The sequence below is a fragment of the Sebastes fasciatus genome, chromosome 3, assembly GCF_043250625.1.
Source record: "Sebastes fasciatus isolate fSebFas1 chromosome 3, fSebFas1.pri, whole genome shotgun sequence".
Lineage (NCBI taxonomy): Eukaryota > Metazoa > Chordata > Actinopteri > Perciformes > Sebastidae > Sebastes > Sebastes fasciatus.
Window position 1 is genome coordinate 21,983,558 of NC_133797.1, and position 20,488 is coordinate 22,004,045.

Consider the following 20,488-nt stretch of genomic DNA (forward strand, 5'->3'; position numbering starts at 1 on the left):
TGTGTAATATACTCACAGCTTTAGGTTTGAAAGGCGGCTGGACCTCTTTATTCTCCAGTTTTTCCCAGTCTATATAACGGAAGAAGGCGTGCTCCTTGATGTCTCTCTCCCCCTCTGGACCACAGCCCAGACGCTTACCTGGGTGCTTCGTCATCAGCTAAAATCACACACACACAAACATACAAGGTGAGAAAGGTTTGAACATACAGTATGTGTGTGTGTGTGTGTGTGTGTGTGTGTGTGTGTGTGTTTGTGTGTGTGTATGTGTATACTGTGTCCAATAATACAATACAGGTTGTCACTCTGCATGAAGCCGTATTAAGGGGACGGGGTAAGGAAGCAGGTAAACTCTGTTAGGCCTGGACAATAAACCCTTTTAACTGGTCCTACTGCAGTACAAACAGTACAAACATATCAGAACATGCATGCATTAGGGGCTGATCTCATCGAGACATGTCGCTATGGGTGCGGCTGCTTCAAAAACACCCCTTGGCAAAAGGCGTTGGGCAAAACAGCTGATGGAGCCTGTGGAGCGGGGCTGTGTGCTTAACCGGGCCATCAAATGTGATTAACGGAAAATGGGGTCTCTCTCTCTCTCTCTCTCTCTCTCTCTCTCTTTCAAAGGCAGTAGCCTTGACGAGCGGTGTGACTACAGGCCTGACGCTGAAAAGAGAATATTTTAACTTTTATGCACGCAGAGAGGATCGCACAGCAGGCGCGCTGTACCATTGGTAAACAATGGTTTTGCGGGCGACGCATTTCTAGCACCGCATCTCAGTTTGATCACGGCCTTAAAGTATATTTGAAGTAAATCTGATGGTCATGGTCATATCGTCCAGCCGTAACATCCATCACCATGGATACTGACAGACGCCTTTCAGCTGTTGAGTTACTGTATATCATGTACTATTTTTTAAAAGTATATTTGAGGGCATTTTCCCCCATTATCAGATAGCAGAGAAGGACCTGCAACAAAAGACTCTGGGCCAGAATCAAACCGGGAACATTGCGATGACGTGGTCAGCATTTTAAATACATCCACCACAAGGACACCATGATATTATGAACTGTCTAACTGTAAATGTATAAAATCACCTAAACAATCAGCATGGGTTATCAAAAAGATGATGCATTCTTTAAATGACGGATCTTTTATTTAACTTTACTCAGTACATTCTGGGATTTTAAACCCACCATGAAAAGGCAGCGTTAAGAAAGCGTACCAACAGGTTTACGTGCTTTACCAAAATGTTAACCAAGTAGCAAGATGGAACTCATTAGATGTTTTCTCCATTATCAGGTACTCGCACCTCTTATTAGGGACAGTGGAGAATGATAAGTCAGCTCTGGTGTAGCTGCACTGTTGGGAGTTATTCTTACGCACTTTCACTATAAACGAAGAGCCCTTAACGTGGCGTTCTCTCCAGTGTTCAGAGTGGATATGGAGCGGGTTTAAGGGCCACATTAAGACGGAGTCTCTATGTGTATTTGTGCATGCATCCTCACCCCCTTGCAGATAGCAACAGCTTCTTTGGACATGGATTTAGGGTAAGAGACGTGATGCTCCATGATCGACTGGAACAGCTCATCTTCATCTTCCCCGTCAAAAGGCGGCTGGATGGGCACAAATATACTTCATCATTTGTCTTGTCAAAATATTTCCCGATAAAAAAAATAATAAAGAATGCTACACAAACCTGTCCAGCAAGCATTTCATAGAGCAGTACTCCAAAGGCCCACCAGTCCACAGACTTCCCATAAGGCTGATAAGCTATTATCTGTAAGACACAACGGTGGAGTCGTGAGTCTTACTCAGGAGTTAGAAAATGTATTTAAAAAAGCACCAATCAACTACCTCTCAACACGTAAACACACCTCTGGAGCGATGTAGTCTGGTGTCCCACAAAAAGTCTTTGTGGTAATCCCATCGTACATGTTCTCTTTGCACATGCCGAAGTCGGCTATCTTTATATGGCCTTCAGCGTCCAGCATCACGTTGTCCAGCTTCAGATCCCTGAAAACAAAACACACAGGTATTCATTCACACCTGTATTCTGAAATGATTGTAACCTGCACATGAAGACTGCAGCGGATTCACAAACTGACTCACCGATACACGATGCCTTTGGAGTGAAGGAAGAAGAGTCCAATGGCGATCTCTGCAGCATAGAACCTAAAATACAGACAGACACCAGTTTCTAGCCATATGTGTGTGTCTGTATTGAAGTGGATACACAGTAACCGCTCCTAAATACCATCTTAGAGCTGGGTTATAGGTGCAGACTACTAGTTTTCATATTTGGCACTAGGGCTGGGACGATACACCTATCTCCTGATGTGATACTATCATGATAGTTGGGTGCCAATTCGATATGTATTGTGATTTAAAGTAGTGCGATTCTACAAATACTGCAATTCGATATTATGATTTATTGTGATTTTTGTTAACTTTTTTAACAACAGACGATGGGAAAAAGTTATATCATACACTTCTAGGGACATTTCATTTGGAAAATATCTATATTGATGCAGTAAAAAAGTTTCAGCATGTATATAGTTAGGGATGTCCTGAAGTCAGATATATCAGTCATTGTCAGGCATTATTTATAAAAAAAATTCCATCAACCCAAAAAATCAAAGAATAAAGACACTTAAATCATAAATTAATGGTATTTTCTTTTTAATTTATAAACTGACATTTCATGTTTTATACTTCTGAATGTATTTAACATAAATGTCAGTGTATGGGTGCTCTACAGTTGTAGCGTCGGCTGATTTAACCACGGAGATAAGAGTGGTGGCTGGCTTGACCGCACGTTACAGCAATACGATAACGTTTCCTGTCCATGACAGAGTTAGCGTGCAGCTTTAGCAGTGATGTCTAGCTCTGCTTTTCCTGCAAAGTGTGAAACCCAAAGTGTTTCCATACTTTACTGTATGTGTAGAGTTTACCACGTTGGATTTAAAATGGGAGGGTGCAGGTCGGAGACGCTGCTACGTATATCCCTAAGAACTGAGTAGGCCTACTGTGTTTTCTATTGTGAAGACCTGTGTCACTGGTCCATGATTTTGTGAATGTATTCTATGGCACCTTTAATATTTGTGTCCTTGTATCGCTCTTCTCTAGGCGGACATAAATCAAAATGTGAGAGCGTACTCACACAGCATGAGGCTCCTTGAACTTGCCGACCTGTTGGATCTGGTACATAAGGTCTCCTCCATTTATATACTCCATGACAAAATACAATCGGTCCTAGGAGACAAAGAAGAAGAGGAGAGAATAAGTGATCAGCGATAAATCGTGTTTCTGCATGTGCTCGTCCTGATTAATGCAAGATGTTGTGTATCCATACTGTACCATGGTTTGGAAACAGGAATGCAGCTGAGTGAGGAAAGGTGGTTTCCCAGCCAGAGCGAGGACTCTCTTCTCCACCATGGTGCACTCCACATCGTCGTCCTGGATCACCACGTCTTTCTTCAGGATTTTGACGGCGTACAACTCATCGGTGCCCTTCCTCTCAGCCAGCATCACCTGAAGGGAGTCAACAAAAGGGAAATAAATAATGAGCTTCACAGTGATTTAATTATGTTTACCAGCTGCTGGCTACCATTTCTCACCATTAAAAAAACACTACTAATGTGCATCACCTTGCCAAAGCTGCCCTTGCCCAAAACCATGATGAAGTTGAAGTCCGAGAGCTTGACCCGGTCCTGATTGCCATTGCTGTCATACTTGCACACCGAGGAGGAGGAAGAGGAGTCTGTGGGCTTCCCTGGACCCACCCTCGCCCTCTGGAGAGAGAAGGAAGAAGAAGATTATGAGAAGACATAGCCTCATATAAAAAAAAACTAAAAAACAAGGATGGTACAAATTAAACCCGTTGTCATTTTGTGTCTCTGTTTCTGTGCGTCTCACCTCAAACTTTTGTCGTAGTTCCTCGTTACCTTCTTCTCCCTCTGCCTGAACGGGAACATTAAAGTATTCTCCTTCCTCCTGGGACAGCATCTTAAACCTAGACCCCGGAATAAAAACATTAAATACAGGATTATCACCAGACTATGACAATAAAGCCCTTAAATATTCACACCCCTGCTCCCTCTGCCTTTGTTATTTATGTCTACTGGGGGTGGGAATCACCAGAGGTATATGACTGTATAAAAAATAATATGCAAGATAAGCATATCGTTTGTTTTCATGAACGGCCGAATGGTGCAACGCTTTAAAAGTTGCGGCCGCAAGGAATTGTGGGGCGGCATTATCTCCTTTCCTTCGGTAAAGGATGGTCCAGTGTATCCTATGCTAAAGGAGATAATAAAGGAAGCATTGATGCACCTTTCCTTTGCATTTAGAGAATTCAAACAGCTCTTATCATGGCTGCTACTGAGGTACTTCCGGGTCATTTCACTCTGTTAGGAACCTTCCTAAGCAAATTACTTTTCAACTGTAGCCCTAGTTTTCATTCACATATGTTGAGGTCAGAGGTCAAGGGACAGCTTTGAAAATGGCCATGCCAGTTTTTCTTCGTTTTGCGTAACTTTGTAGCTTATTTAGCGTTCTTCTTGACAAGCTCCTTCGGTTTTCCAGCTTAATATGATACCACTCTAGCTTGAAAATTGAGCTCGCTACAACCTCTGAAAGACAGAATAGCAGCTGGGCCTGCCGGCGGATTGTTAAGAGGTAGTTTATATAATAAAAGATTGATATTTGATGTCTGTGTTTCGATACAATATTGCCATGCAAAATATCGCGATACTATGCTGTATCGATTTTTTCCCCCACCTCTACTGTCTACACCTGTGTCATTTTCCCAATTATCCACCATATGTTGACGTCTCACCATCCATCTATCCCTAGTTTCAGTAGCTCCGAGATCCCAAAGGACAGGGATCCCATGAAGTCGTTCCTGCTGGTCAAATCCCAGTCCCAGATCTCCAACGACAGACGGCGGTCCTTGTCGGTTTCTTTTAGGTTGCTAAGAAATGAGAAACAGAGTCAGATGAAGGGTGTTCTTAAAATAGGTAAAACAATTTGATTTCAAAGTCACATTCATCACATCTCTCTTTATTTAAACTGGTAAACACCTCAGCAGGTGACAGTTTTTCATGCCTGTGCCTCGTCTAGCAGTCACACAGCAACCCAGAATAGCTTGAATAAACAACAAGCCAGAGCAGGAAAAATAATGGGGACAGGGTCACTTGCAGGAGCTCCAGTTAGCTTTGTGCTTTTTGTGACTAAAAATTGGGCCAAAAACTTGAAACCAAACAAGTGCATTTTCCAACAATGACAAAAATAAGTTTGTTGAAGCCTCATCTGAGATAAAGACTCACAAAGTGAAGGACTCGTTCCAGGTGGGGTTGAGGCAACATTTGATGGTCTTGGTCTTCTGCTTGCTCTCACTCTTGGGATCTGGGATCAGCTTGAGCTTGACGTAGGGGTCTGATAGGCCGTTGGGGTCCATGGGCACCAGGTTCCTCGCCTCTTTGACTGCGAGAGGTCGAGGAGGACATGATTACAAAAGAAGAAGAAAACATGCCAAGATGATGCACACTTTTAGACTGTTTATTCTGGGATTTGTCCTTTCCGGAGGACAGCAGGACGCGAACCTGTAAGTCCTGCCCTAAATAACTCTGGCTACATTTGACAACACTTAACGACAGTTTAGTTTCTGTTCCATAATCAATCCACAGCTGTCTGAGAGAGACAGAGCTCTGCACGTGGATGCATGTTCCAGTGGCGATGTGGGTCAATCGTTGGCTCATTGATCGACTAATGGACTTTCCAGTTTTAGTCCTATAGGCTGATAGAGAGCTTTGAGAGGCGCTCAGTGTGTGTGTGTGTGTGTGTGTGTGTGTGTGTGTGTGTGTGTGTGTGTGTGTGTGTGTTTGTATTGAAGTGAGTGCACTCACTGGTGACGGTGAGAGTGTCGTCAGCGATCTGGGCAGAGATGTGGATGCGCCCTCTCCTCTCAGTGTGATCTGTCCCACACAGGCTCGGGACGTTGGCCACGCACCGCTTGTGGATGTTCATCATACAGTCTGAACACAGACGCACAAAAACACACAAGTTAATTTAGTTTATACAGCTCAAAATCACAAAATACAATGTACCCTTGATCCTTAAACCCTCAACTAGGGCTGTCAAAATATCACGGCCAAAAGTATTCACGATAACGATATTATCGCGATACCTAACAGTGGTTCCCAACCTATTTTCCTTGTAACCTAAACCCTTCTACTTGTATCTAAGAAAAGCTGAGCCCCCCGCTGAATCATTTAAAAACAAAAAAATTACGAATCCTTGAACGCAATCATCAATTTGAAGAACATTGAAGTGATTCAGTGTATTAAATGAGTTAGTTGTTTTTTTAATTAAATCAACTTTCTTGAATGATTCGAACTCTTCAGTTTCGTCAACATAAATAAAGTGATGACGTCTTGACGAATTTGCCAAGAGAAGGTAGATAAATAATATGATCTCTTTTTTTTGTAACGATTTAATTAATTTACTATAATAGCATTAAGTGGGAGAGCAAATAGCTTTTCAGACCGCAGTGAAAATTTGGTTTTTGAAAGGCTAAACGCCAACAACTATGGATTGAAGCAGAATATTTCATTAGATTTTGCTAAATATATCTTTTTAGATAGTTTTCTATACAGACTTTTGTATAATTTATCCAGTAAGTGTGTTATTATGATTTTAGTAATACATGAGCATATCTAATTTTGACAACCTCAGAGCAGACACCTGGTGCACCCCTTCTTATCTTTGGCGAACCACCGCTATGGAAAATTTGCTATCAGTCAAATTCATCTTTAACTTTGTTCATTGTGCGTTTCGTCTCTTTTTCACAAATGAATTACACTTAAAATACAGATGTAGGGAGGTGGAGGGAGAGTCTTTAACCATATCTGTACAAAAGTACAATATTATCATATGTGTATTACTAACATGATATCAATATTTCATTTTTTAAATATCTCTGTTCTCGTCAGTGCAGGTATATCGCGACATCCCTACCCTCAACTCCTTATCACAATGCTTTCAGTACTTTATCATCAGATTAAAGGCTCTTCAGCGTTGGTTCAGGGGTAGGGTTGTAACGGTATGAAGTTTTCATGGTACAATAACCATCTCTGTTAGCTGCACTATAGCATGTTAAATTAACTACTAAATGAAAAATAACGTCAGCTGTGAGCTTTTAAAATAATGTCCTATGAATATTAACAATGAACACATACTGAGGGTCCGCGACAGAGCAGCCAGACTGCTCCTGTCTGTATCTTTAACTCACACACTCAATTATGTCAGTTTTTTCAGTACAGTAGATCAGCAAATGTACATGTACTGTTACAACCCTAGTCGGGGGACTCATAAGAGAGAGATTGAAAAAGATTTGGTCAAAAACGAAGCAGCAGAGGACGAAACATCTGGACTTTAAGTCCCAAAAAATACCGGATCCGACACTTCCCATAATGCAACTCAATAGCATCTTTTCAGTAGACCCTCCCTGCATGATAAACACAATTTTACTTACATTTTAGATTGTTTGAGATGAATTTGCATTGAGTACAGCTACACAGGCAAACAGAAAAAAGCAGATAATAGTGCATTTCTTAATGGTGAGCATTGATAAAAATAAAAAAAGTAGTTCCTCAGTCTGTCCACTGGATGTCAGACTGCTCTGATGTACAAAGCTCCACATTTTACTCCACTCACTGGGAGGTGGAGAGTGAGGAGGTAATCTTTTCTGTTTTCCATCCCATGATAATGACCTTTCTTTTGATAACTTCTTTTGATTAATTTCATCTAATATCTCCATCAGGCAGTCCGCTAAACACGTCATTCATTTACGTAACTTTTATATTTCTATCTGGCTCCACTGAACATTAAAACTTTATAGAGGGATGACCCAGAAACAAACAAGTGTTTGATGTGGCAGAACAACACATCTCATCTCATCATGGTAGCAAATTTAAAATATATAGATCCCCTGCTTGTGTATTAAGAGCCTTGTGACACTGTTTTAGGTCCCTCCAGGATGAACCCAGCAGACAGGAAGATTTGATCTGAGTCAGATTAGTGATTTGAGTTTTGAGGGACAGGTGAGACGGATTACGTTTTCTTTTGATGTATCACTAATATGTTTGTAGTGATCGTCAACTTAAGTCTGCGTGACGACTGTGGCTTCCTACAACTCAGAAACTTAAAATATGAAATATCCGTGCTTCACAGAGGGATCGGGTCGTTACTGCTTTGCAACTCATGTCTCTGTTTTTGTTTTCAAAGTTGAAATTTAGCCAAATCATGAGATCATAACCAGACATTTCTTATCCCTAATCAGTGATGTTTATATCAAAAAATGTCTTAAGAACCTGAAGAATATTGAGAAAGTTAATTCAACCACAGCAAGTTGATTTCAGAAACATGTCTGGGTGCTTTTGCGTTATTTTGTGACTATGCTAAAAAAACAAACTAATTTGTTAATATAAACAAAATTTGCAAGATACACAGAGCTCCTAGTCAAATCTCATTTGTTTCCGTGGTTTAATATATAACCAAATAACCCCTTTGTGAATAGTATTTTCAGCACATTTTAACGCCAACCTATTTTCTTTTTCTTTTTTGCGGACATCTGGTGACTAAATCTGAATGTATGATAATGCTTCAAAGGCCAAGTCCATCAAACACTGTGTGCTGCACACAGCGGGTACAATGAGGAACAGTCTACCCATTAAATAATGTTAGTTATGGCTCAGGATAGCATTGCAGAGATGTAGCCCCACTTCCTGTTTGTATCTTTGTAAGGCAAATGGTCAGCAATAAATATGACACAACAGCAGGAACGTACAAACTGTTCACTCATTGTTACGAGGAGCTGATAATATCTCTCTAACCGTCGTCCATTAAGCTGATAATATCTGCGCTGTCTGTCGTTGTGACTCACGAGCAGCTCAATTATTGTAAATGAAATTTAAATTCAGAGAATGTGTTTTTCATTGAAAGGTTTTGGCTGAACTACAGTTCACATATCACAAGCAGCATGTGGATTATGAATGCTATAAAGTAAAACAGTATTAGTTGGAATGATAGAAATTCAATGTTAAGCAGCCATTTCTTTGATTTCTGACCGATGGCACTGACAGTTGGCCGAGTGAAATACTGCAGAATTAAGACGGAGAACCATTCACGCTCACATTCACACCTTCAGGCAATTTAGTGTCCGTCTTTGGACTGTGGGAGGAAGCCGGAGAACCCGGAGAAAACCGTCTCTAACACGGGGAGAACATGCAAACTCCACACAGAAGAGCCCAATCCGAACCCAGAACCCTCTCACTGTCAGACAGTGCTAACCGCTGTACCACGCAAGTGTGAATATAACAGATGGAAATAAAAAAGAGATGGGAAATAAATATGGCATTCGGAAATAAATGTCACCCTAAATAAATTAAAGAAGTCCTTTGAAAACGTCCGTTTTAAAAATAAAAACCTATATATTGCTTAGATGGATCAATACACCCCACATACACCACTGTGGGGGGGCATAAACTGATGCTTGAGCTAATACCAACGGAATATCTAACATACAGATTTAAATGTAAAACGGGGGATTTCTTTAAGGCTTGGACATCCTTCTTTAAATAAGCTGATAAAAGACTTACAGATATTGTACTAAAGGCTCTGATAGATTGCAGTATTGAAAACTGGCAAAGTGAAAATTTTGGGTCATGAGGCGAGATATTTACTTACTGACTTTTATTTATTGTGTTTTGTTTTCTGATTTTTCTTAAAAAGGTTTTGTTTCATCACCGTCGTTTGTAATCAGCTGTAATGCTGAGCCCCTCCTTATCCTTCTACTCACACATAAATAGATGCTATGACATTTTCCACTACATATTCACGTGATTGTGTACAGTACAATCATCTCTTTGAGTATATCATGTGCTATGTATATCATGTGTCAGGGATCTAATTCTGATGTTGGTGTATTGTTGGTTTTGTCTGTGTTTGTGTTAAAAAGCATAATAAAAATATTGTTTTTTTTAACTATTTATTTATTTATTTAGCTACCTGGACTCATTTATATGTTTATATTTACATCTGTTTATATATATATTGCTTCATTTATTTATTTATTTAAAACTGACTTAACTGGCATTTCAAACTCATCACACAGTTTGAGCATGTGGCACAAATGAGAATTAAATAGATATTATTTCATAGGCATATTTATTAATGTATGTATTTATTTATTTATTTATTTAACTTAAATGGCATTCCATAGATCACATACACATGCACACACAGACACACAAATGGACAGATAAATTTGTGTACGTACGGTCACATTTCATGCCCTGGTGTAGCAGCCCGTAGAGGAGGGAGCCACAGTGGTCACAGAAGGTCGGGCTGGAGTAAGTGTGGACCTTAAACTTGTGTTTACTACGAGGATCCTGCAGAGGCACAAACACAGAGAGGAGACAGAAGGGTTTTGAATTCAATATGTAAAGTAATCCAGGTCATTTCAGTCAAGTTCCTGCATCTGCGGTGTGCTTAGACTCCACTAAAGTTCAGTTGTTCTCAGTTGACCCGTTAGGGTCGGTTCATCTAAATTACTTCCCTCTAGTGGTATCTAACTATGCAGATAATTTAGGGTTTTATTTGCACAGGTTCTAAGAAACACTATATGGCCAAAGGTATGTGGACACTAGAACATATCAGCCATATGTGGGCGTTGAACATCTTACTCCTAATACATGTGGATTATTATGATACTATAACTATAATAAAAGCCAAAGAACATCCACTCTTCTGGGAAGACTTTTCTCGACATTTCGGAGCCTGGCTGCAGGGATTTACTCCCATTCAGAGAGGAGTGGTAAACATTTCTTCATGCACCTGGATTTGTGCACAGAGGCATTGTCTCATTAGCCCAACCCGTTCTCATTCCCAGGATGTCAGGCGTTCGAAACCGCCACACAACGCGTGGGTACGTAGTCTAAAGAGTATTAGTTAGAGTGGTTTGAAAATAGTCGGCAAACACTGTTTCATGTACGTATCATAACAACGGCTTGTATATCCGCCGTCCTCGGTCTTTCAGTTTCCCTTTTTGAATGACGAAAACAGACTACCGCAACCTGCTGGTATAGAGAGTTATTTCATCTCACGCAGGCGCAGAACGTATGTGGTAGTTGGCCGTTGGCTGTTGTCTTTGCGGTGTGTTCAAGTGCAACTTTTAGGCCAAGACAAAGGCAACGTTTGGCGACCCAACGGTTGGCCTTCATCGCCGCTAAATGATGTGTGTGTCTGTGCCTTTACCAAAAGTGCACTTATCCTCTATTTCCACCATTAAGTTAGTGCATCTGTGGTGAACCGATGCTTGAAATGTTGTTTTTCTATTATAACAGAGAGCTAAAATAAAATTATTGAGAGAGAGAGAATGAAGTACTTATTGAGGGAGTTTGGAGGATGCTTAAAAATAGTAGACAACGACACAGCTTTGGTGATATAATAAAAACAAAGAAAGACAGAGGAGTTAGAGATTAATAAACATCAGTTATACGACTGACCCACAAAATGTGTGTGTAAGTGAATGAGAGATGTTGGCTCATTAACCTGAGGCAGCCAGGCAGCACATTTCTCTCTTTACTGACATGTCTCAATGTGATTTAGGGCTGACAGCTCAGCAGGTAACATCTGTGTGTGTGTGTGTGTGTGTGTGTGTGTGTGTGTGTGTGCGTGTGTGTGTGTGTGTTCATCTAACAGAAAACACAGGAACTACATTGACACACACACACACAAACCCAAAGCCAGTGCTGACCTTGCTAATGTTGTTAATAAACATCACTCAACAGCACTAAATCACTAACTGTGTGTTTAATAAATATCTAACTTGAGCAGCAGCGGTCTGCCTCACAGTGGACTGTTTTCTTTACTTACATCGGAGGCAGGTCCCTTGTCGGCCCCCGGACAGGAAAAGGTGACAAATTCATGACAGCGCTTGTGGACCACAAAACAGCACACTGGTGGAGGGAGAGAGAAAAAGAGAGCAGATGTCAAACTCTGGCTTCCTTGCAATGCCAAATAAGGCGACACAATAGCAACAAAGAGATGAATCAATATGTCAATTATGTAGCATTAGTCAGTGCACAATAGGCTACTCATATTTCAGCAGTTCCCATTTGTTCCTTCCTTGCTGTCGACATCTATATTTAGTTTTATTGCTTCAGTTTAGATGATTTTAAATATAACCACAGCATGGTGGGACATCTCGTAATCACGCCCCATAACATTGAAGCTGCTACAGGAAGCGTCAGATGGAGGCAGCAGGCTCGACGCACCTGGTGACTGTATGTTCCTGCTCGCTGCTTGATGTTGTGCTAAAATCATTCAGTGTAGTGACGGACTGAAATAAACACCCTGCGTGCTCTCAGCCTAATATAGAGCATGGCTGCTGATCCTGATCCCCCTTTGTGAGGAAATCATTTTTTATCAGGACACTTAACAGACAAAAAGATCTTTGGATGGGCGCTCTCTCTCGCTGGCAGTTTAGACACAAACATGCAAGCATAAAGGAGAGTTTGTTCAGGAAGTATAGTTTTTTTCAACCAAAATAAAACAAGAATATTTTGAAGTTAAAAAGTGTAAGTTTAACGTAATGAACAAAATGCAAATTGGGTTAACAGAAATCTCATTTATGTTGGGTTTTTTTAAAGAAGAAAATTAAAAACAGGTGGTACGTTTTTGTCTCCCCCTTTCAGATTATTATTTCATAATCCTTTGAAAACTCAGAATGGAGAAGGAAAATCATATTTGGATGAAGTAAAATAATTTTTTAGTTTGGGTGTGTGTTGGAAAAATACAAACATGTGCACATTCCTAAGGTCATGACAGGTGACACTCATTGCCCTTAAGGCCTATTGCCTCCACAGGGTGTTTTGAAGTGGGGTTGTATGAGGTACTTATTCATAGTCAGTGTATTAATTACAGTAGATGACGGTCGCCACGCCCCCAGGGAACTGAAGCCGTTATCTATGCTCTAAAATTACAGTTTTCTTTCAATTGAGTGTGGTGGCTTAGGCGAGAGCATAAAGCTGACGGCAAGGTAAAGCAGGGAAATATTCTAAATATTGCGTACACTTAAATCGGTTATTTTAGGTGGGCCTTTCTTTTAGGTGTCTAAACTACCTTTTGCGACCCGTCCACAGCAGTACATGCTTTGGTTCTGTGGTGTAACTCCTATCTGTTTCTCCAAACTGGTGGCGCGCCGACCGTCATCTTCTGTAGGTAATACACTGACTATGGATAAGTACTTCATACAACCCCTTAAAAACACAATGGACTGAAGTACTGTGTGAGTTACGTACATGTTTATACAAGGGCTTACGTCTAGGGCTGCAACATTAAAGCTGATGAATCATTGGAGAGTTTAATCATTTCTGAAGTATCAGACTTCTCGCTTGCATCATCATTCGCATTGAATTGTTTGATAAGAGCTCTGACACGCTAACAAAGATCAAATCTTGTCTCAATAAATGTATGAAAAAAGTCTGAGGTTTGGTTTCACTTTGAGCATTTTAAAGACAAACCTGATACGCTGAAATGCAACTTTGTTATCAAGGAAACAGTCAAACATTTCAGATGTGACATGTGGTGTTCAGATGTTTTACACTGAAAACAAGATCCAGATGTGGTTGTCAGTCAGTTCACATGTGAAAAAAATCCCCAGCTGCTTTTTTTATAAAAAGGGACAGAAATTTCATATGTGAATTTCTGTCAATCAGCATTTTACATGCGATACATGGAGTATATATGAACATTTGAATTTTGAATTCTGAGAAATTGCAGACAAAGAGATCTAAAATGCTATTAGGTACCAAAATGGTAACAGGAGTTGAGTAGGAGAGACGGACAAGCTGGTCTGATCCATCGCTGTGAATTTCACAACGGCTGCAACAAATGTCCATCACAAGCTGACACACTCAAACAACTCGCTTTGTCCAACCGACAAAAACCCAAAGAGATTCAGTTTGACGAAGAAATCCAGGAAAATATTCACATTTGAGAAAAGCTAAAATCAGTGATTTTGTTGGTCATATTTTGCTTAATAAGGACTAAAATAATTAATGAATTATCAAAATTGTTGTCATTTTCTGTGGATCAGTTAATCGATTAATCAATAAATAATTTACAGTTGGACGCAGGGTAAACGGTTGGAGGCTGTTTCTCATAATTACAAGGACAATGTAAAGATGAAAAGGCATCAATAATAACATTATTTAAAAAAGTGGGAACTTTTGAATTGTGTACAGATAATTTAACTAATAATAAATAAATAAGACATATCAGTTTACATGTGCAGAAACAGTTTCAAACTATATGTAAGCTGCTGTGAGATATGTCTGCTGAAGCTATTAGCTTATTAGTCAGAACATTTTCCAGTAACTATATTGATAATCCTGTAAATCATTAATCAAAAACACCCAACATTTCTATGTTCCAGCTTCAAGGATGTAATGCTTTTCTCTGTTTTATATGTTTTTATATTAAATATCTTGGGGTTTTGGACCATTGGTTGGACAAAACAAGCAATTTGAAGACATCGACTGGGGCTTTAGGAAATCAGAGTGAAATTGATACTTTTGGTTCGTTTTCTTTTTAGTCTGGTTCGGTTTTACTGTGAATTTATCTTTTTCTTCTTGAGAGCTGCCACTTCTATGCAGGCAATCACTCATGTTAACCTGTCGTTTACCTGTGTCCATCTCAACAAATGTCCGCACAGGCAGCCTGCGTTTTGGTTCGCTCGAAAACAGTCCGACACCACCTCTTGCAAACAGTCTTGAATCGGTTGTTTTAGTCCGCACCAGAGTACGATAACTGCGTTCACAACTGCTCAAACGAACTGCACCAGAGTTTGATTAAAACAGTCTAAATGTCGGCTTGTGAAAGCGCCATAAGAGACTGAATGATTAATCAAGAGTATAATCTGCAAATTAGTTGCAGTCCTAATAGAAAGTGAACAGCACTAATGAGTATTAAACCTTCAGAGGCGGAGAAGGTAGGTTTGATATGTTTGAGCAGAGCTGCTACTGATCCATCAGATCAGTCAGTAAACCTTTAAACTACACAATCTGGTTCAGATGGAAATAAAAGTACAATCCATCCATTTAAATTTTGATCAGCCTCTTCCTACAGACCAAGACGTGAACATGACCAACACCAGAAGTCCATTTGGATAAATAGGGCAGATGTGTCTTCTGTACTGTAGCCTCACATCACTGGTGTATTTTTACATCCGAATCTTTTAACCACTTCCACTTTACAATGACTTGCAGTCTCGACCTAAAATAGAATTAAGACATCAATACGGTTCAGCGTTATTATGATAATGTTAACACACACGTTGCAACAACAACCACAGCAAGAACAAAACACACACACACACACACACACACACACAAAGAGGGTGACATTACGCTCTGGTTTAATCTTAATTATTCACATTGTCGTTACATTTTCATGAGGCACCGTGGCACCTGGCACCACTTTCCACAGCTTTCTAGCAGTTGAGCAACAGAGTGCTTATGTTTGTTCATCATGCATGTGGGTTTATTTGAGCAGGAGAGAGGGTGGGTCACATCAGTGGACAAATGAGCCTACTGTACACTTTGGTTAGCCCAGTTTTGCCTAAAAGGCCTAAAAATACCCACAGATGAACACAAATACAACAGTGATGGTGTAACACTAAACTCTGTCCATCTGTAGCGCCGCTGCACAACGCAAATGAACAGACACACTGTGAGGACAGAGACTGAAAAAAAGGGAAACGCAAAGAGAACGAGACGACAGGAAAAGAAAGAGTGAAGAAGAAATAAAGTCAAACAGAGAGACACGTGTGTGTGTGTGTGTGTGTGTGTGTGTGTGTGTGTGTGTGTGTGTGTGTGTGTGTGTGTGCAGGAAGGGATGGGGGCACAGCTGGGTTTGAGGCGATGTGAGGGGGTGGAGGATTCATTTGTGTGTTTGCAGTGTGTCAGAAAGACAGAAACAGAAGTGGAGCAACAGAAAACACAGTGAAGGATTGCAGTCACACTTTATGGCTTTTTGTTCATAAATCTGCTCTGTCACTTACACACACACACACACACACACCTGTGCACGTACACACACACACACACTAGTGAAAGACAGGCCTAGTGACCTGCCGAGGAGGTCTTTGCTCTGTTGCCTAGCAACCAGGCTGAACCCTACAGTCGAGTCTACACACACACACAGCCCCGTTTTATCCGACTGATGGTGATAACAGCAAATCAGAGCCGATCTAAAAAAGACTCCTGCGATGGGCTGCCAGGATGACAGCGGGCCGACAGTTTCACATTAACAGGAGCATCAGGAAGTTCCTCCATCTTGGATGATTACCAGTCCACGAACCACAGACGGAGACACTCGAAATCACCAGTCAGGCCTCAGCATGCCTGAACAAACTGAACCACAGAGATAAGACCTAGCTACCGAACAGCTCTTTAAGGGCGCTTTCTCAAGCTAACATTTAGTCCGTTTTAAACAAACTCTGGTGCAGTTTGTTTGTGCAGTTGTGAACGCAGTAATCGTAATCTGGTGCGCACCAAAACAACCGGTCCGAGACCGCTTGCGAGAGGTGTTTCGAAGCGAACCAAAACGCAGGCTGCCTGTGCGGACATTTGTTGAGATGGACACAGGTAAACGACAGGTTAACATGAGGACTGATCTGAGGCCTGTACTACAAAGCAGGCGTTAGCGAGGTAACTTCAGGGTTAACCCTGGGTTTTCCGTCCTACGAAGGTGGATCACTTCTTACGGTGTAGATCGCCATGGTAACTTATGCTGAACAGCTAACCTGCTCCGGAGCAGGTTATGTTCCAGATAAGAGATCAACTTGTATGAAAGCATCGCCTACTGACCAATCAGAGCTCAGTGGTATGTTAATATTACACACATATGAAGAAGTTACCGTCATAATCCAGACTAAAAATAATACAGCTTAAACTGACAAATAGAGGAAGGACAGCTGGCTGTGTGCTGTGGGTGCTTACCGCTTTGAATTATATTTTCATACTTATTTTTTAACTTCCTCTTGAGTCCGTTTCACAACGCCGGAGAGGGGGGACGCAGTTGAAAGAAGGTTCAAATAGTCATTAAAAATGTTACTGGGCATGATTAAGTGTAATCCAGTCATCCGTTTTACATTTAAAAGCTATTTCTATCTAGACTAGTACATCTTACTTTTGAGTGTTCCGTTAAATTAATAAGTCTGTTAATTTACGCATTCGCACACCGGGAGTTTTTTCTTTTGCCAGTTGTTCATCCTGCTTTTAGTCTGGATTATGTGTTTAATCTCTTCGTATTTGTTTAATATAGTTTGCTCTTCCCTTGTAAAATGTGCCGCTCTGCCTGTCTGTCTACAAATCTGTGGACTTGTCTATGTTAGTGATTTGTCAGATGCTGCAAACACCGCCCCGTTCATGTGACCGCGCTCACAGCCAGATGGAGAAACCCTGGGTTGATTTACCAAGTTGATAACCACCTTCGTAGGACGGCTTAGCGGGATCTGGTTTGTTAGGGTTAGTGAAGTCAGATAACAAGAAGACACCCTGGGTATGCTGAACACGCTTCGCGGTACAGGCCTCTGGACTTCTGCTGAAGTCTGATGTTTGTTTGACATCTGGGCCAAAGAGAACATACAGAACATGCTAAATAGAGTCCGAAAAATACTGAATGTATAAAGTCATTCGAGATAAACTGGATGTAGATCAGTTCCGAGTCAAAGTGAAAAAAACTCCAACAGCAATATATCCGTGATTCCCTGCATAGAAATGGCAGCTCTCAAGATAGTAAAGATAAATTCACTTTTTCACACACGCCCCTCAGCCAATTAATGTTTTTATTTGGTCGGCTTTAATTTGTGTACTGTGAAACTGAACCAGACTAAATATAAAACAAAACCAAAAACTATTAATGTCACTCTGATTCGGACTAGCCAGACGGACTATGGCTTGTGAAAGCTCCCTAAAAGACTAAAGCTAACGACACGTTCACATATTTAGGCTGCGATTAATGAGTCGGACAAAATGTTCACATCAGCCTCTTATGGACGCGATGCAGACGTCCACACAGAGCCTTCACGTACACCCTGTGATGACGATATTTAAGTCATGCGGATCACGCACTTGCGAACGCGAAAAGTATAACTTCAGCTTTAGTCGCAATTCTGAGCTGGAGATATCGGGCAGCAATTTCTAAAGAGATTTCTTACAGCGAATGTAAGAACAATAGAAATGTCAACTAACTTTTGGCAAAGTCTTCGTCAGTTACATCTAAAAAAATATCCAATATTAACACTAAAACAATCGATTCAGCTAATTTAAAAGGAGTTTGTATCTGGTTCTGCTTCTAAACACTGAACACTGAAGAAGAAGTCATTTTAAAAGCTGCTAAATGCAAGATTGGAAGCATTTCTGTTGCCTCCACACGGCTCTCCACATGGCGGCGGCTGAGCAGGTGGCTCGCAGCTAACGGTGCTAACAGTGCAAACAAGGCAACAGTGCTGACAGAGCTAACAGTGTTAACATGAGTGGGAACCGGAGGATGGGTGCTACCCTTCTACGACGCCGCCGTCGGTCGGGACAGCGTTATCAGCTGTAACCGCCGTATGAGAGCAGTGCAGAGCAGCGGCCTGTGTGGCACGCTCCCATTCACGAACATGCACTAAAAACACACACGGCCGGCCTGCTGATGTCAACAAAGCACAGAGAAGCTCTGATTACAACACACACAGAGGGAGAGTGACTTCATTCTCTGCTCAGGTAGACACTGGCCACTTGGGGGCATTGTAATAACTTGATTTTCATCTAAATCTAATTAAAATCGAATAAGACTTTTTGGATCCATCGATTGGATGCCTTAAAGTATCCTGGTCTTAATGAGGATATAGACTTTGCTTTGCATAGACATGCTTTCTGTGAAAAATAAATATTTATGTATATTTTTTAATGATTTAGCCACTACAATAAAGGCTTTTTAATATATTTCTTTCTTCGCTGTCACTTGTTTTAGTATTTCAGAGTGCCTGGATTGCCTTCCTTTCTATCCCTGTTTTTTTCCCCATTTTCCAAGAGCACCGACACGTTTTGTCTTACGGTTGAATACACAGAGTAACCAGTCATCTCCCTTTCCACAAAATCTAATTAATTTAATTAATTTTATACATCGCCCAGCCGTACTTTGACACCTAACAGAAAACACCCGGGCCCTTTTCTATTTCTTCATATGTGGCTGCTGAACTACTCCAGGCTAACATGATTCTGTCAAAGAGACTTTTCAAATTAAATATTTGTTATTACTAAAAGGAGGACAGAAATGGAGATCCATCAGAAATGTTCCTTTAACATGCGAGCGTCTGAGTGGGTGGACTGGTTTATGTTTGACTGACAACGAAGCATTCAGTGGAATCTGACAACTCAAAGACTGAGACACAGTGTAAACAAATCTCGGCTGGTAACTAGCTTGCAAGCTTGTTGTTTTTTCTCCCTTGTACAGATTCTTTAGTCTTTGACAGTCAGGAACGAGCATAACCTTACGACTGAGTAAATACTGTTATCTTAACAGAGCTATGCTGCGTATAGTGAAGAGGAAGCGCTGGTTATCTCTATGCTATATAACACAGTGTTTGTCACATGACTTGGGTCAGGTGAGTTCATATTGACAGGTATCAGCAAGTAAATCACTGAGTCTAATTAATCAGTGTAAGGCAAATATCTGCTTGCATTGGTAGAACTGAAACTTCTGCAGTTAATTCATTAATAAGGTAATTGACAGGAATGACAATTTTGATAACTGATCACTCGTTTAGGTTCAAGTTTTCTGTGTTTTACTGTATCTTTGTAAATTAGTACTGTGGGTTTTTGGACTGTAGGTAACAAATTAAGCATATTGAGAAGAAATTAGATAATTCATATGAAAAATGATCATTAGTTGCGGCCCTACCGATAAGTAAACCAATAATCTGTCTAATCGTAATACAGATTGTTTTAGAAAAATCACATGAACCCCAAAAACTGGTTGATGCCGAAAATCAATCTGTTGTCTTTTGTTCATTTCATCTTCATCTCACAACAATCAGTGCCGTTTTCCAGACATATTAACATCCAGTCAGCCGTCCTGATATCTGACGCACTGACGCTGGAAAGATCTGTCGGCTTTAAAATTCATTGTGAAGCAGTTTACTGTAGAGCAGGCGCTGTGCTGCGGACAGGCGTACTCTAAAATCTGTGTTTGTTTTCTCGGCCACAGTGTCACAAACGTATCTTGTAATCGATATACTTAGACTGGCTGGCCTGTCATCCAATCAATAACAAAGATACTTCTTCAACCGCTGAACAGTCAATAATCAGGATTAAAAGTCAACCACAGTTTTGAGCCAATCAATAACAATGACACTTCAACAAGCAGCATTTT

The 20,488-nt window shown here is 40.7% G+C and overlaps 1 protein-coding gene across 2 annotated transcripts in view; it reads right to left on the bottom strand.

Annotated features, from left to right (window-relative positions):
* LOC141764398 (protein kinase C beta type) overlaps positions 1 to 20,488 on the bottom strand; it is a 37,430-nt gene that overhangs the window by 8,139 nt on the left and 8,803 nt on the right. For both annotated transcript variants that reach the window (XM_074629623.1, XM_074629622.1), the window contains exons 3-16: positions 11,939 to 12,021; positions 10,341 to 10,452; positions 5,908 to 6,036; positions 5,329 to 5,485; positions 4,839 to 4,973; positions 3,917 to 4,013; positions 3,649 to 3,792; positions 3,359 to 3,532; positions 3,162 to 3,253; positions 2,111 to 2,173; positions 1,876 to 2,014; positions 1,698 to 1,778; positions 1,507 to 1,614; positions 17 to 157 (exon numbers count right to left, since the gene is read on the bottom strand). In XM_074629623.1, coding sequence (XP_074485724.1) covers positions 17 to 157; positions 1,507 to 1,614; positions 1,698 to 1,778; positions 1,876 to 2,014; positions 2,111 to 2,173; positions 3,162 to 3,253; positions 3,359 to 3,532; positions 3,649 to 3,792; positions 3,917 to 4,013; positions 4,839 to 4,973; positions 5,329 to 5,485; positions 5,908 to 6,036; positions 10,341 to 10,452; positions 11,939 to 12,021 — 1,655 coding nt within the window. The remainder of the gene's footprint in view (positions 1 to 16; positions 158 to 1,506; positions 1,615 to 1,697; positions 1,779 to 1,875; positions 2,015 to 2,110; positions 2,174 to 3,161; positions 3,254 to 3,358; positions 3,533 to 3,648; positions 3,793 to 3,916; positions 4,014 to 4,838; positions 4,974 to 5,328; positions 5,486 to 5,907; positions 6,037 to 10,340; positions 10,453 to 11,938; positions 12,022 to 20,488) is intronic.